The sequence below is a fragment of the Cladophialophora bantiana genome, assembly GCF_000835475.1.
Source record: "Cladophialophora bantiana CBS 173.52 unplaced genomic scaffold supercont1.17, whole genome shotgun sequence".
Lineage (NCBI taxonomy): Eukaryota > Fungi > Ascomycota > Eurotiomycetes > Chaetothyriales > Herpotrichiellaceae > Cladophialophora > Cladophialophora bantiana.
This window is the reverse complement of record NW_015971591.1, coordinates 414,576-426,754: the sequence shown is the minus strand read 5'-3', so window position 1 is coordinate 426,754 and position 12,179 is coordinate 414,576. Positions and strand designations below refer to the sequence as shown.

At 50.6% G+C, this 12,179-nt stretch overlaps 4 protein-coding genes across 4 annotated transcripts; 2 read left to right on the top strand and 2 right to left on the bottom strand.

Moving 5' to 3' along the window:
• Positions 1–216: 216 nt before the first annotated feature.
• Z519_10111 (uncharacterized protein) lies at positions 217–1,110 on the top strand (the record flags this gene model as incomplete). The annotated part of the gene is made up of 2 exons (XM_016767829.1): positions 217–516; positions 574–1,110. The coding sequence occupies 2 exons, from the start codon at positions 217–219 to the stop codon at positions 1,108–1,110; spliced, it is 837 nt and encodes a 278-aa protein (XP_016615927.1).
• A 1,237-nt stretch (positions 1,111–2,347) lies between these two features.
• Positions 2,348–2,890, bottom strand: Z519_10110 (uncharacterized protein; the record flags this gene model as incomplete). Its single annotated transcript, XM_016767828.1, has 2 exons — positions 2,348–2,778; positions 2,863–2,890. 2 exons carry the CDS (start codon positions 2,888–2,890, stop codon positions 2,348–2,350), a joined length of 459 nt encoding a protein of 152 aa, XP_016615926.1.
• A 4,639-nt stretch (positions 2,891–7,529) lies between these two features.
• On the top strand, positions 7,530–9,873 carry Z519_10109 (uncharacterized protein; the record flags this gene model as incomplete). Its single annotated transcript, XM_016767827.1, has 2 exons — positions 7,530–9,155; positions 9,211–9,873. 2 exons carry the CDS (start codon positions 7,530–7,532, stop codon positions 9,871–9,873), a joined length of 2,289 nt encoding a protein of 762 aa, XP_016615925.1.
• Positions 9,874–10,350: 477 nt separating this feature from the next.
• On the bottom strand, positions 10,351–11,952 carry Z519_10108 (uncharacterized protein; the record flags this gene model as incomplete). Its single annotated transcript, XM_016767826.1, has 1 exon — positions 10,351–11,952. The coding sequence occupies one exon, from the start codon at positions 11,950–11,952 to the stop codon at positions 10,351–10,353; it is 1,602 nt and encodes a 533-aa protein (XP_016615924.1).
• Positions 11,953–12,179: the final 227 nt, after the last annotated feature.

Below are 12,179 nucleotides of genomic sequence, written 5' to 3'. Positions count from 1 at the left end.
AGTTTTCCCATATCTATCCGATTCCGCCTGCGGAGAGTACCTGAAGTTGTCGAGTTAGAGGACATTTAGATCGAAGGGATATATAAAGATGCGATCAGCTTCCCTCATACACCTAGACGCTCACGATTTCCTAACCCTTCGAGTATCCAGATTCCCTGGGGAGCTCATCGAAGTACACACATCTTTTCCCTCTGTTCTCACTGCTGAAAATACAACATGGATCCCGGGCAGTTCGACAAGATGTTTTCTCAAGCCGACTCTATCATGGGGTTGTTCGCAGACATACTGCTCCAGCATGCCAGCTTTCCCTCGGACAAAACCCAACTCGTTGTCCTTGACCAGGCGTGCGGAAGCGGTGTTGTCTCCTCCCACATCATGTCGAAGCTCTCCCCAGAAGCGCAGTCCAGTCTTGACCTCACATGCGCCGACATTTCCGATGCAATGGTATCAAACGTAACCAGGCGCATCAATGCCTCGGGCTGGCCCAACGTGTCCGCGGTAAAAGCTGATGCTATGGTCCGCTATGGCGCTCCTTTAACTATGTTTGTCCAGCACTGACAGGAAGATTGGCAGGACACTAAATTTCACACTGCTAAATTTACGCATATCTTCTTCAACTTCGGCCCGCAAATCCTATCCAATCCCCTCGCCGGCATTAGGGAGTGTCATCGCATTCTCCAGCCGGGTGGGACACTGTGCTTGAGTACGTGGCAAGAAGTCCCATGGTTCAGAGATTACCGTGCAGGAATTGCAAGGGATCCCTCATTGCCGCCGTTCCCTTCGGATGAGCAACTTCGACATACATTCACCGAGACACCAGAACGGTGGGATAACGTCGAAGACGTCAGGGCACATCTCGAAGAATGTGGATTTCATGATGTCAAACTTCAAGTCGTGGAGAACACCACGAAGATGGAGGTTGCAGAAGTCGAGGCCATGTTGCCATTCTCGCTGGACATGATGATCGAGAAGTTCTGGAAGAAGGAGGGATTGGAACAGGTCAAGGGGCCAGCACGGCGAGCGGTCCTGGATTACGTCAAAGAGAAGTATTCGTCCGGCCCGGTTGTGTGGAAGTGGATCGGTATCGTTGCCAGCGGGCGGAAAGACTGATGGCCCTCACCTGATATTCCCCAGGACAGGGAGTTTTCAAAAGGAGGCAGCCAGAAATTATGTAGCCAGTCCAGCCAACATACCAAATATTGGTTTCATTGTGGGCACTTCTGCACTGCCAGCCAGCACATCCGGCGTCGGGCAGGAGTTGTTGATATAGCAGCTACAGTGTCAAAGATGAAGCCGTCGGTACGCCACCTGATGCATTCAGACTCCTATGTCCCAAACTCTCTCGCACATGAGCACCAGTCGCTCTGGGCTAATTGTCAAGTTAACATCCTTCATACGTCTGCATCCATCTACATACGCATATATGCAAGTAAACAATGTGGCGTCAGTCTAGTGAGTGAATTGGTCTAGACCTCCGGTGGTTCGTTCAGAGCAGCCTAACACTCTTCTCCAGCTGTTTTTTTTAAATAGTTGTCTACTACTAATATACTGGGAGCAAGTAAACCAAATCGTGCGGCTACGATACCATGCTTAAGCAAACTCTACTCGAACAATCCTAGTGAGAGCCACCCGTTCTGTCCATAATCTGAAAGCAACATCCCTCCTCCAATTGAATTCCTTTGGACCCAGCACCCTCAAGCACTAGTATTATCCATCCAGGCTCCAATGATCTCTATGCCGCCGATTTCTATGCGGGCATGAAATGGGATCATTGCAACACCAGGTACCGTCCGAATGATTGCTCAGACAAAGGTGAACGCCGGTTTTGCCACTCAGGTATGATCCACAAAGGTCACATTGCTGGCGACGATGCTCCCAATCTCTTCCTGACCCACAACGAATGTATCTTTCATCACATTGCTCCCAGGAAGCTCTGAAGTTCCCCGGTGAAGATTGTTGGGAGATATAATTCACAGATTCGAGATATTTGGATAATGTGCGTTCTTCTGGATCTTACGTGCAAAATCTTGCGTACGTCTTTCTTAGCTCAGCTTCGATGTCAACTCCGGATAATAGCAATTCATGGCACCAGATACTCCATACGACAGGAGATGAGGCGAAGTCAAATGGCGTCCAATTGTAATCATCAGCAAGAAAGGGGTCGAAGCCGTGAGATGCAATACGTCGGGCAATTAACGTGCTGGTATCTCAGTGAGTGGCATTTTTCATACCATGGTCGCTTCGGCTCAGAGTCGATTCTTTGGCGTTGAGGGTAGAGAGCAGGATCCATTTCCGAGTAATATATCCTAACTCGGGCAACAATACCGAGACAAAACCCATCAGTTCCTTATGAGCTATCTGTATTTGGCCTGCTAAGGCTAGAGTGAAGGAAAGGGTTAGAGTTCTGGAACTGAATGCAGAAATCCTCATCGAAAGGAGTATCGAAATCAGCGCTGTGTTCTCCTAGGTCATTGCCGTCGACCTCGTTCTGCAAAGGGTCGTCATCATCGTCGCCGTTGTGCTCGTCATTCTCGTCATCAAGGCTAGTGCTCTCTCCATCACTAGACTGAGAATTCCGAATATTGCTGTCAGACCCGAAAACGTCCTTGATACGGCGGGAGATTTCTGAGATTATGAAGGAGTCGATATCAAAGAGTTCATCTTTGAAGGGACCTTGGTCCTGATGAGCCATAGGCTTGCTGAACCACTTGATGATAGGATCTTCGGTTTCATCTCTGCGGAGGAGGCGGTATATCAATGCGACAAGTCCTTCAATCGCTGACAAGTCAGCTCCAGTTGAAGCTCGGGCGCCAATAAAGCTCCCTTGAGCCTTGCAAAAACTTCATCCGTCCCTTTCCTCACAATTCTTTCGACACTCAAAGAAGGACATCTTGTAGGGCAACACTCGAAGGTTACCACATCGCCAACATCACTGTAGTCTTCGCTGCGGCTGCCTTCTTTGAGGCCTTTGGGATGATATGCATCAATGAGTAGTACCTCACGAGCACCAACGGCGTCAACTAGTTCCCGCCTGCGCTCTCCCTCTTGAGTGGTACGAGTCAATCCTAGGGTTGGGTCTACCGCTGACTTACTCTTGTTTGTTTCCAACACTTCTTTAGACGATTTGGCGATAGTCTCCACAGTTATGACTTTCACGGCTTTGTCTCGACTCAGTCCCTTGGCAATCTCTTAGAGAACCTTTACTTCCAGCTCCCGACTTAGTTCAACCAGGAGGTCGCGTTGACGAGGCCAAAAATACAGCATACACGTGTCGGTCAATACCCCAGTCATGTAGGTTGCATAGAGAGCCTTGATTAATGGATTCGGAGGAACAGCAGGGCGGGAAATGCGAGGACCCCATTGTGTACGCTTCAAATTGAAGAACTTTGCGCAACCGGGTCTGGTCTGGTCGCGGACAAGTGTCTCAACCAAAGGACGATCGATAGGCGATATTGCGGTTAAGCTTTGAACAGTGTTACTAGTATCAGACAAGTTCGCCATAGCATGGAAACCTGATGGATCGGATTGCGCTCCAACACGGCCCACGCGGTTGCTGCAATCCTCGATGTTGAAGGCAAGTGGAACGGGCTGCTTTATTTAATATGTACTCAGTTCCCCGGAGGCCGTGACACGTGCTGAGCAAGCATAGTTGAATTTGATGCAACGATCACATTTTCGACCGGGCCAAGGACGATCGGTGGGAGTGCACTGCGACCAATCATTCAGCCGAAGTCTAGCATATAAGGGGCTAGCCGTCAACATACCTTCTGCCGATCATTGCGGCGTCGATTTTATTTATTTCAAATAGTGTAACTTCCTTGGCTGGCGTGGTATGTTCGAGGATAATATTGCTCATATTCTGAATTCGCTGAGGGTCAAACAAACTACTGGAACAGGTAAGCTCTTGGGACAACCACGCGCTCAGGTAAGCGTGTCTTTTAACGGATAAAAAGGCCGAGGAAAGGCAAAAGAGAAAGTGAGAAATTGGTTCGCCTTTATAGCCATCACCACCATATTAGCACTTTCATCGCAGCCTCTCCTAAAATGTTATGGGTTTTCGCACTGGAAGGTGGAGGCTTTCGTACTGTGCAAACTCAGAATCACGAGCCCGCATGCTTAGAACAGTGGCATCGTTCTCCTGCTGCAAGTCGAATTGACATTTGGAAACACCTGATGGTCAAGCTTGAGGGTGCTTACACAAGTCCACATGTTTGATTCTCTTTATTGCGGTGCCATATCTGCCCTTCGCTCACATAGTCTTTTCTCAGCACGACAGTATTCCAGAGCCCTCGAGCCTCACCAAAACTCCTAGAAAATAGCACTAGATATATTTGACTAGTCAATACAAGAAGCAACTATTATAATGGAGTTTGGCATGCACGTGCACAACACCCAGGTGCCTGTCCCGCAGGTCGGAAATTGAGAACGCGTTTCTAGTCGGCGCTGGCGAGACCACACTCAAGAATAGGTAGACGGTATCAAAAAACTAGATTACTCGACTCAAACTATAAAGAATGGCACGCTGCCAACACTGTGAACCGTCCTGCGCTCCCACTAGAAATGGCATGATCTTTTTCTGCACAAACAGAAGCCAATCTTAGTCCTTTTTTGGTTTGACATGTTGTTGAGAGCAGAACGCCACTGTGGCAAACCAACCAATCCACCAATGCTTCAACCGAAGCCATTCTATATCAGCCTCGGTGCCACCGTTAGTCGAGAACAAGGTCTGGACAGATCTGACAGGTCCAGATCTATTCAGCGGACCGCTTGTTGCCACAGTGCAAATAGTATATAGATAGGCAGAGTCTCTCTAAATAGCCAGCAGAACACAATCAAGCAGATAGATCCACTCTCACTCTGTTTACAACACATGTGACCAGCCAAATCCCCTTCCTGCTAGTCCTTTAGCATCCCAGCACAGCCACTTTGCCTTGTTACAGGAGCTGCAAGACGAGGAACTGTTAAGTTAATAGAGAGCATCGACATATACTCAGAGATGTCTTTCTATCTGTTCATTTAGCGAGTTCCTTCCTATTTATATAGACATTTGGCCTGTGTGTAGAGGGGCATTCCTGACACCCTCATATCGACATCATTTAGAACGATGTCATCCTGGTCAACTGGCTTGACGTAAATGGCGCCATTGACGCTGTCAACGTGCCCTGTTTCACGCATTTGCTCACTTTGGAAACGGCTAAGTAGGTGGAAGTCTCGCAACCGTGAAATACTCTTTATCTCACAGCAGGGTATTGCAACACCGTAGTACTTCTGTGGCTTCAGCCTCCCTCGGTGACGCTTGAGCAGCTAGCCGTCAACTGACAACCGTTGGGCGGTATAGTAGGCCAGACTTGGCCAGAATGATCCGCTGCATGACTACTGTATCAATGAAATGAGTCTAAACTGGTGGTAGCAAGTGGGTTTAATTGCTCCATCCGCTGCCATTTATATTCGGCAGCATTCATATCTGGCAATGTCGTTGCTGTCGAAGGAGATCAGGCTGAAGCTGCCTTTAGGATACCTATAATTTTCCCAGAGCCCTACAGAATAAACACAGCAAAGAGGCTAATACGCTAACGGGGGAGGAACGTATAAGGACCGCATGCTCTCCCCGTTTTCTACTCAAACCCTCTTCAAGGCTTTGAGTCTCTGTATATACGCGGAATACACGAAGGATATTACTGCTAAATACTTCTATTGATTCGTCTATTTCCTAGCCGCCTTCTCTAACACTGGCGCCGGTATTAGTGGTAAGTAGCCGCATAGGGGAGGGCAGTTTTGGAGGGACGAGGCGCATGTCGCCAGCGATGTGGAATTTTTTTTAAGGATACCGTCTGCCAAAGACGAGATTAGGACTTCGTAGGCTGCTATGTCGATAAACTAATTCTGGCAGCCCGGAAGGAGGTTATGACGATTCTTACATGGCGAGATGGGCACTTCCCTGCCTTCCTCCTTCCCAATCCATTCCTTGAAGGCTCGGATACACTAAAACGCAGTGCTTCGTTCATTGAGCATCAACGCTCTGGGGGAGCATTTAGGACACGACTTCGTACAACTCGACTTCGCTTAATACACTGTAGAAACTCGCCCTACTTACACCACAGGATTCGCCTCGTTGTCTCAAAAGATGATTCCGACTATTGAGGGTGATGGGGGCAACTTTATGCTTTGATGGGCGAAACGATCTAACCAATAGACACGGCGCGAACGAGATACCGAGATACCTAAATTTACAGAAGGATGTTGTCCAAACACCGATGTCATCAGGTTTTGGCGACACTAGACTTTATCAGTCACATTAAGCGGAGTTGCCATTGTCCGAAGGCGCTACTCAAGGGCCAAGTTGCTGTCCAGAGAGATTCCTATTCAAGCAACTCTGGTTTGCTCCTCTTCATGGGAGGCAGATGTTTGACGAAGAGCTGAGCAGCAGTTGCACCTTAACCGTTCTGTGTCAGGATAACTCTCAACTTAACCCTTGCAATGTCTTTATATGGGATAGGAAAATCTCTTGCTCGAGATGAACCCGCATGTTTGGCAGCATAGCCGGCACAGGCGTGCCATTATAAGGAGGACATCATTGTTATAAACACCAAGGAGATACAAGGAGCATTTATGTGCTCCGTGTCTAGGGACTATTACAGTGCGGTTGATGCCATGTCAGACAGATTGCTCTGTGGCCCTATGGTGAATCCTCCAAGATCCTCTTATGCATAGTTCGTAGAGGCTTTGACTACCCAGTAAGCTCCGCTCGTCCCTCTCGTTCTTTCGGCGTAGCAACTTTCACGACTGGTATATCTTTGCATCATAGACCACGAAGGCGCCGATTCTTCTCTTGCTTGTGTCGCTAGCGCTTGCAGGGCAGGGTTTGCGCCTGCATCTAAAAGAAGTCTCGTCACCTTCGGGAACCCTCCGTACGTTGAGTGCATCAGCACACTTCAGCCGTTGGTGTCGTTGCTTCAATATCAACCTCCCCGGTCTCGAGCAAGAAGCGCACTACCTCCGCATCCTTCTCCTTATTTTGAGAGTTGACTGCAGCATCGAGCACAGTCTCGCCAGTCTTGGCATCGATGAGATCAAGAATGCGCTCACATGTCAGAGAGGAAAATTGTACCATGGCCCTATGGTGGATTCTCCAACCCAGCGAGCGGCCACTAAGGCAGGGGCATCGTGTCGGTGTCGTAGGGGTGAGTACAGGGCGGCGTCACTTTTGTCTCAATACGGGACAAGGCGCGAACAATCTCTATTGACCTTTGGCATGCGTGGTCATCGGAGGATCGTACTTTATTCCCAATGGAGATATTCGCTCGCTAATATGCTGCTCAAGAGCCAATTTGGAGTCCAAGGCCACTACTACCTCATCCATCTCAGTCAACTACGAGGCACAACCAAGTGTCTGGAACTCTGTATTGAGTCTCCCGCCTCTGTCGCTGATGCCTTAGACAAACCTCCGTTCAGAACAATTTGACTCTGCCCAGCACCAGTCCTTGCCGCATGCTCCCGCATCACCCTCCCAGCATCACCCTCGCCCTCCAATGACGACCCGTGGACTTTCAATCGACGGGGTCAGATTTCGAGATGCTGAAGGACGCGAGGTGACTTTTCGCGGCATCAACGTCGCTGGAGACTGCAAACTGCCCCGTCACCCGAGCCAACCCTCGCACGAACTGAAGGACTTCTTCGACGCCAAAAATGTCTCCTTCGTGGGACGCCCTTTCACGGAAGAGGAGGCACATATACATTTTGCAAGGATAAAAAGATGGGGCTACAATCTTATTCGGTATATCTTCACTTGGGAAGCCCTGGAACATGCTGGACCAGGCCAATACGACGAGGAGTTTGTAGAGCACACCATCAAGATCTTGCGGATTGCAAAGTCCTATGGTCTCTATGTCTTCATGGATCCCCATCAGGACGTCTGGTCAAGGTTTACCGGCGGCTCCGGCGCACCCCTGTGGACGCTCCATGCCTGTGGGCTGGATCCAGAGACCTTCGTAGCAAACCAAGCTGCTGTTGTTCACAATACCTGGCCGAACCCTGCACAATTCCCCAAGATGCTGTGGCCCACGAACTACACCCGCATGGCTACCGAGACTACATTTACCCTGTTCTATGCAGGTCGGGACTTTGCTCCAAACGCTATCATAGATGGCAAGAACATCCAGGACTACTTGACGGACCATTTCATTTCAGCGTGTGCACATCTGGCTCAGCGAATACACGACGCTGGCGGCCTGGAGGATGATTGTATCATTGGCTGGGAAACAATGAACGAGCCGCATCGAGGATTGATCGGCTGGGAAGACCTGGACGCGCTTCCGGATGAGCTGAAAATGAGGAAAGGAACCATGCCAACCCCATGGCAATCCATTCTCACGGGATCAGGGCGGGCTACAGAAGTCGACGTCTACGAGTTCAGCACTTTCGGGTCATACAAGAGTGGCCGAGAACTAGTGGATCCGGAAGGGGTGTCGGCCTGGCTTTCGAAAGATTTCGATGATACAAAGTACGGCTGGAAGCGAGATCCTGGCTGGAAGCTCGGCGAGTGTTTATGGGCTCAAAACGGCGTCTGGGATCCAAGCCAAGACCAACTCTTGAAGCCAGATTATTTCGCCACCATACCCAAGTCAGGAGAGAAGTTGGACTACCTCAAATACACCAACATATACTACATGCAACATTTCCGGAAGTATAGAGATGCTATTCGCTCGATTCACAAGAATTGCCTGATTCTGGTGCAATCGGCCGTTCTTGAAATACCCCCAAGCATCAAGGGAACTGTCGACGACGATAAGAGATTGGTCTTTTCTACTCATTACTACGATGGCATCACGCTGCTCCAGAAACACTGGAACAAATACTACAATGTGGACGTCTTTGGTATACTGCGTCACAAATACTCCAACCCCGTGTTCGCTGTTCGGCTCGGTGAGAATGCTATCAGGAAATGTTTGCGAGACCAATTGAGAGCGATACGCGAGGAAGGGGTGAATTATCTGGGAGAACATCCTACACTTTTCACAGAAATCGGCATCCCCTTCGACATGGATGACAAATACGCCTACACGACCGGTGACTATTCCAGCCAGATCTCGGCCTTGGATGCCAATCATTTCGCCTTGGAAGGGTCGGGGTCCCAGGGATATACTCTGTGGACCTACGTCAGTCAGGCAAGTAATACTCTAGCCCAGCACATTCGACTACTAACATCTCCAGAACAACCACGAATGGGGCGACTTGTGGAACGGCGAAGATCTCTCTATCGTCTCAGTCGACGACCCTCTCCTTCCAAGCGTCTCGACATTATCTGCGCTCCCCTCCGCCAATCCCTCCATAACCTCCTTAGGCCAGCAATCAACCTCCCATTCAAGCGCGACACTGTCTGACTCGACCACAATAAACCCATCCAACCTCAAAGAGGCACTTAAAACTCCGCAGATCAATCAAACGCTTCAACCTACTCTGAGAACTACGGAGGGGACACCCGGTTTCCGTGCTGCCGAAGCCTGGGTTCGGCCTTCCCCAATCGCAACCGTCGGCGACGTTGTGAGTTACGGCTTCGACCTGAAGACCGTGACATTCACATTCTCCTTGACCTCCGACAACCCGACAAACGAATCCGTCCCCACGGAGATTTTCTTGCCCGAGTTTCACTTCCCGCCCGGTAAGACGCAGGTGGAGGTTAGCGGCGGGCGATGGAGACTCGACGTTCTGGATGTCGATGGCGAAGGCATGCAGGTCATGAGGTGGTGGCATGGGGCCGGGGAGCAGACCATGACTGTCAAGGGGATGAAGAGGAAGCCCGGGGCGCTGAATGAGGAGGAGGATGCCGAAGCTGGATATTTGGATACAATGAGGGAGAACTGCTCGGTCATGTGAAACTACTTTTTTTTGGAAAGAGCGTTTTTGTTTGGTCTTCAGGGCACCTCATGTCTGTGTTTGGGCGCTTTTTTGAAGAAGGCGTTAGTAAGTAGAGACTCATCCCCTGCGGTTTCTCATTTGGTCGGGACAACTGCATATGACTGGGCCCCAGGGATACAAATTGTGATTGTCCATTTTGCCATCCCATTTACGTCTCCAGCTGGAGCTAGAAAAGGAAACTATACCATGAATGAATGGATTCGATACGCAGCCCCTAATGCGAACTAGGCTTGATTGATCACATTAGATTCTCGAGACGCGGCGTATATCGTTGAGTGAGTGAACCGTTCCGGTGTACGGAGTACAGGGAGTACTAGTACCGTTCGCACGGAGGGAGCCTTTCGACGGGGCCGGCTGCTATGTAGGTATGTAGGTAGCTCCAGGATGCAGGAACAGGACGCAGTATGGGGACGATATGCAACGCATGCTGGTTCATTATGGGCTTTTCAACTTTATATCGCCCTGGGGCTCACCAGGCAGCACATCATCACCACCAACGTCATCCCCGTAATTACCGTCGGCAGCGTCGTTACCGTCATCGTCGTCGTCGTCGTCCTCGCCATCTTCCCCCTCGGACTTCCCGTTCTTCTCTCCGTCCAAAGCCCCAGCCTCCCTCAGCTTGCCACCTTTCCTCTTGGGAATGACCCTCAAAAAGGCCTTGCCCCAATCCTCTTCCTCGATATAGCGGAGCAGGATTTCGACGACGTGATTCGTCGCCAGGACCTTGCGGGACGTCATCTCCAGGTACTCGCCGATGGGCAATTTCGCTGTCTTAACCCCGCGCGCCGTGGCCGTCTTGTAGCAGATACCCTTGTGGCGGTTCTTGTCGACCAGGCCGCCGACGATGTACGTCGTGTATGGGGACAGTGTGTCGAGGGTGTAAGGGGAGTCGGAGGTCAGGTAGACTATTTCACCTTGGGAAGAGGCAGAGGGGTCTGATGGCGAAGAGCGATGAGCTTCCGGTTGGCCGGACACCGAGGCTTTGGGTGGTGAGGTATCCTGGACCCTGAGAGGGTCGTCTGTGTCGGGTTCCCCGATCCCTCCTGGTCGTGGAGAGGTATCTGCATCTTTGGGATCTTCACATGCTTCGCCCCCAGCAGGTCCCGGGCCACCAGCGCTAGCAGTCGTACAATGAGCGTACTTCTCAAAACACGCGACCAACTTCCCACCATTAGGCCCTTTCATGAACTCCTCAGCCTTCTTCGCCGCCACTACAAAATCCCCGTCCTCAAACGTTACATTCCTCCAATTCAGGTAATGCTTACTGAGCACGGTATCGAATCTCTCCTTCAGTAACCCGCCCCAGGAGCTAATCACAAGATTTGTCTGGTAACGGGCGCGGGAGTTGTCAGAATAAGACCGCGTCAGTTGTGAACCTAGGGATATGCGCTCTTTTTCCATCATGAGGTCGTCGAAGCTGCAGTCTATGATGATGGTCATGGGGACCTGGACCGGACGACGGAATTTGATCTTGGAGGGCAGGTGTGGTGTATCCGTCTTTGTCCTTTGCACGTCTCCATTTCCTCCTTCGGCAAGGGAGGGTTGTTGCTGTAGTAGCTGGAGACGGTGCTGTTCCTCCTCTTCTCGAGCTGCGCGTTTCCTCGCCTTTCTCTCCTGTGTCTTCTGTTTTCGTTTTGCCTTGCGGTAATCTCGAGCTGCCTCCCACTCTTCTCGCTTTCGCAGTTTCTTCAGCTGGTTCTTGGAAAGCGGCTTTGAACCGTCGCCGTCTTGCTGCTGATGCTGCGGCGGCACCTTGCAAGCAGGGTGATGTCGGGTATCTAGGTCCACCTCCACGCCGCCCGACTCGTCTTGGATGTCTTCTTCTTCCTCTTCTTCTTCTTCTCGTGTCACTGAATGATCTTCATTATTAGCAGCACACTCCTCTGGCTTACTGTTTTGCAACGAGAGAGCATCGATGGTGCCAGTGACCGTGCCATGGAATTTTGACAACAGAGGAGTATCTGCCTCTTCAGGCGAGCCCATGTCATCGTTCGAGTTGAGCTTCCGAAGCTTTGCAGGACGCTCCTCTGCCTCCATCGCAGGAGCCAATCGCGCTGACGGTCTTGGATTTGCTGGCAAGTGAATGTAGAGCTTTCGAAGTTTTTCTCGCAGCACTTGTGGTCGCCGCGAGATTGTGTACGTGCTGCTTTAAGCGTCTAGTCCGAATTAGGCAACCCCGAACCTCGCTCCGCTGGACCTCTCAATTGGCCTCCATCTTGGACTCCAAAGCTTCCCTTACACAACCTATTTACCACTACCCGCGC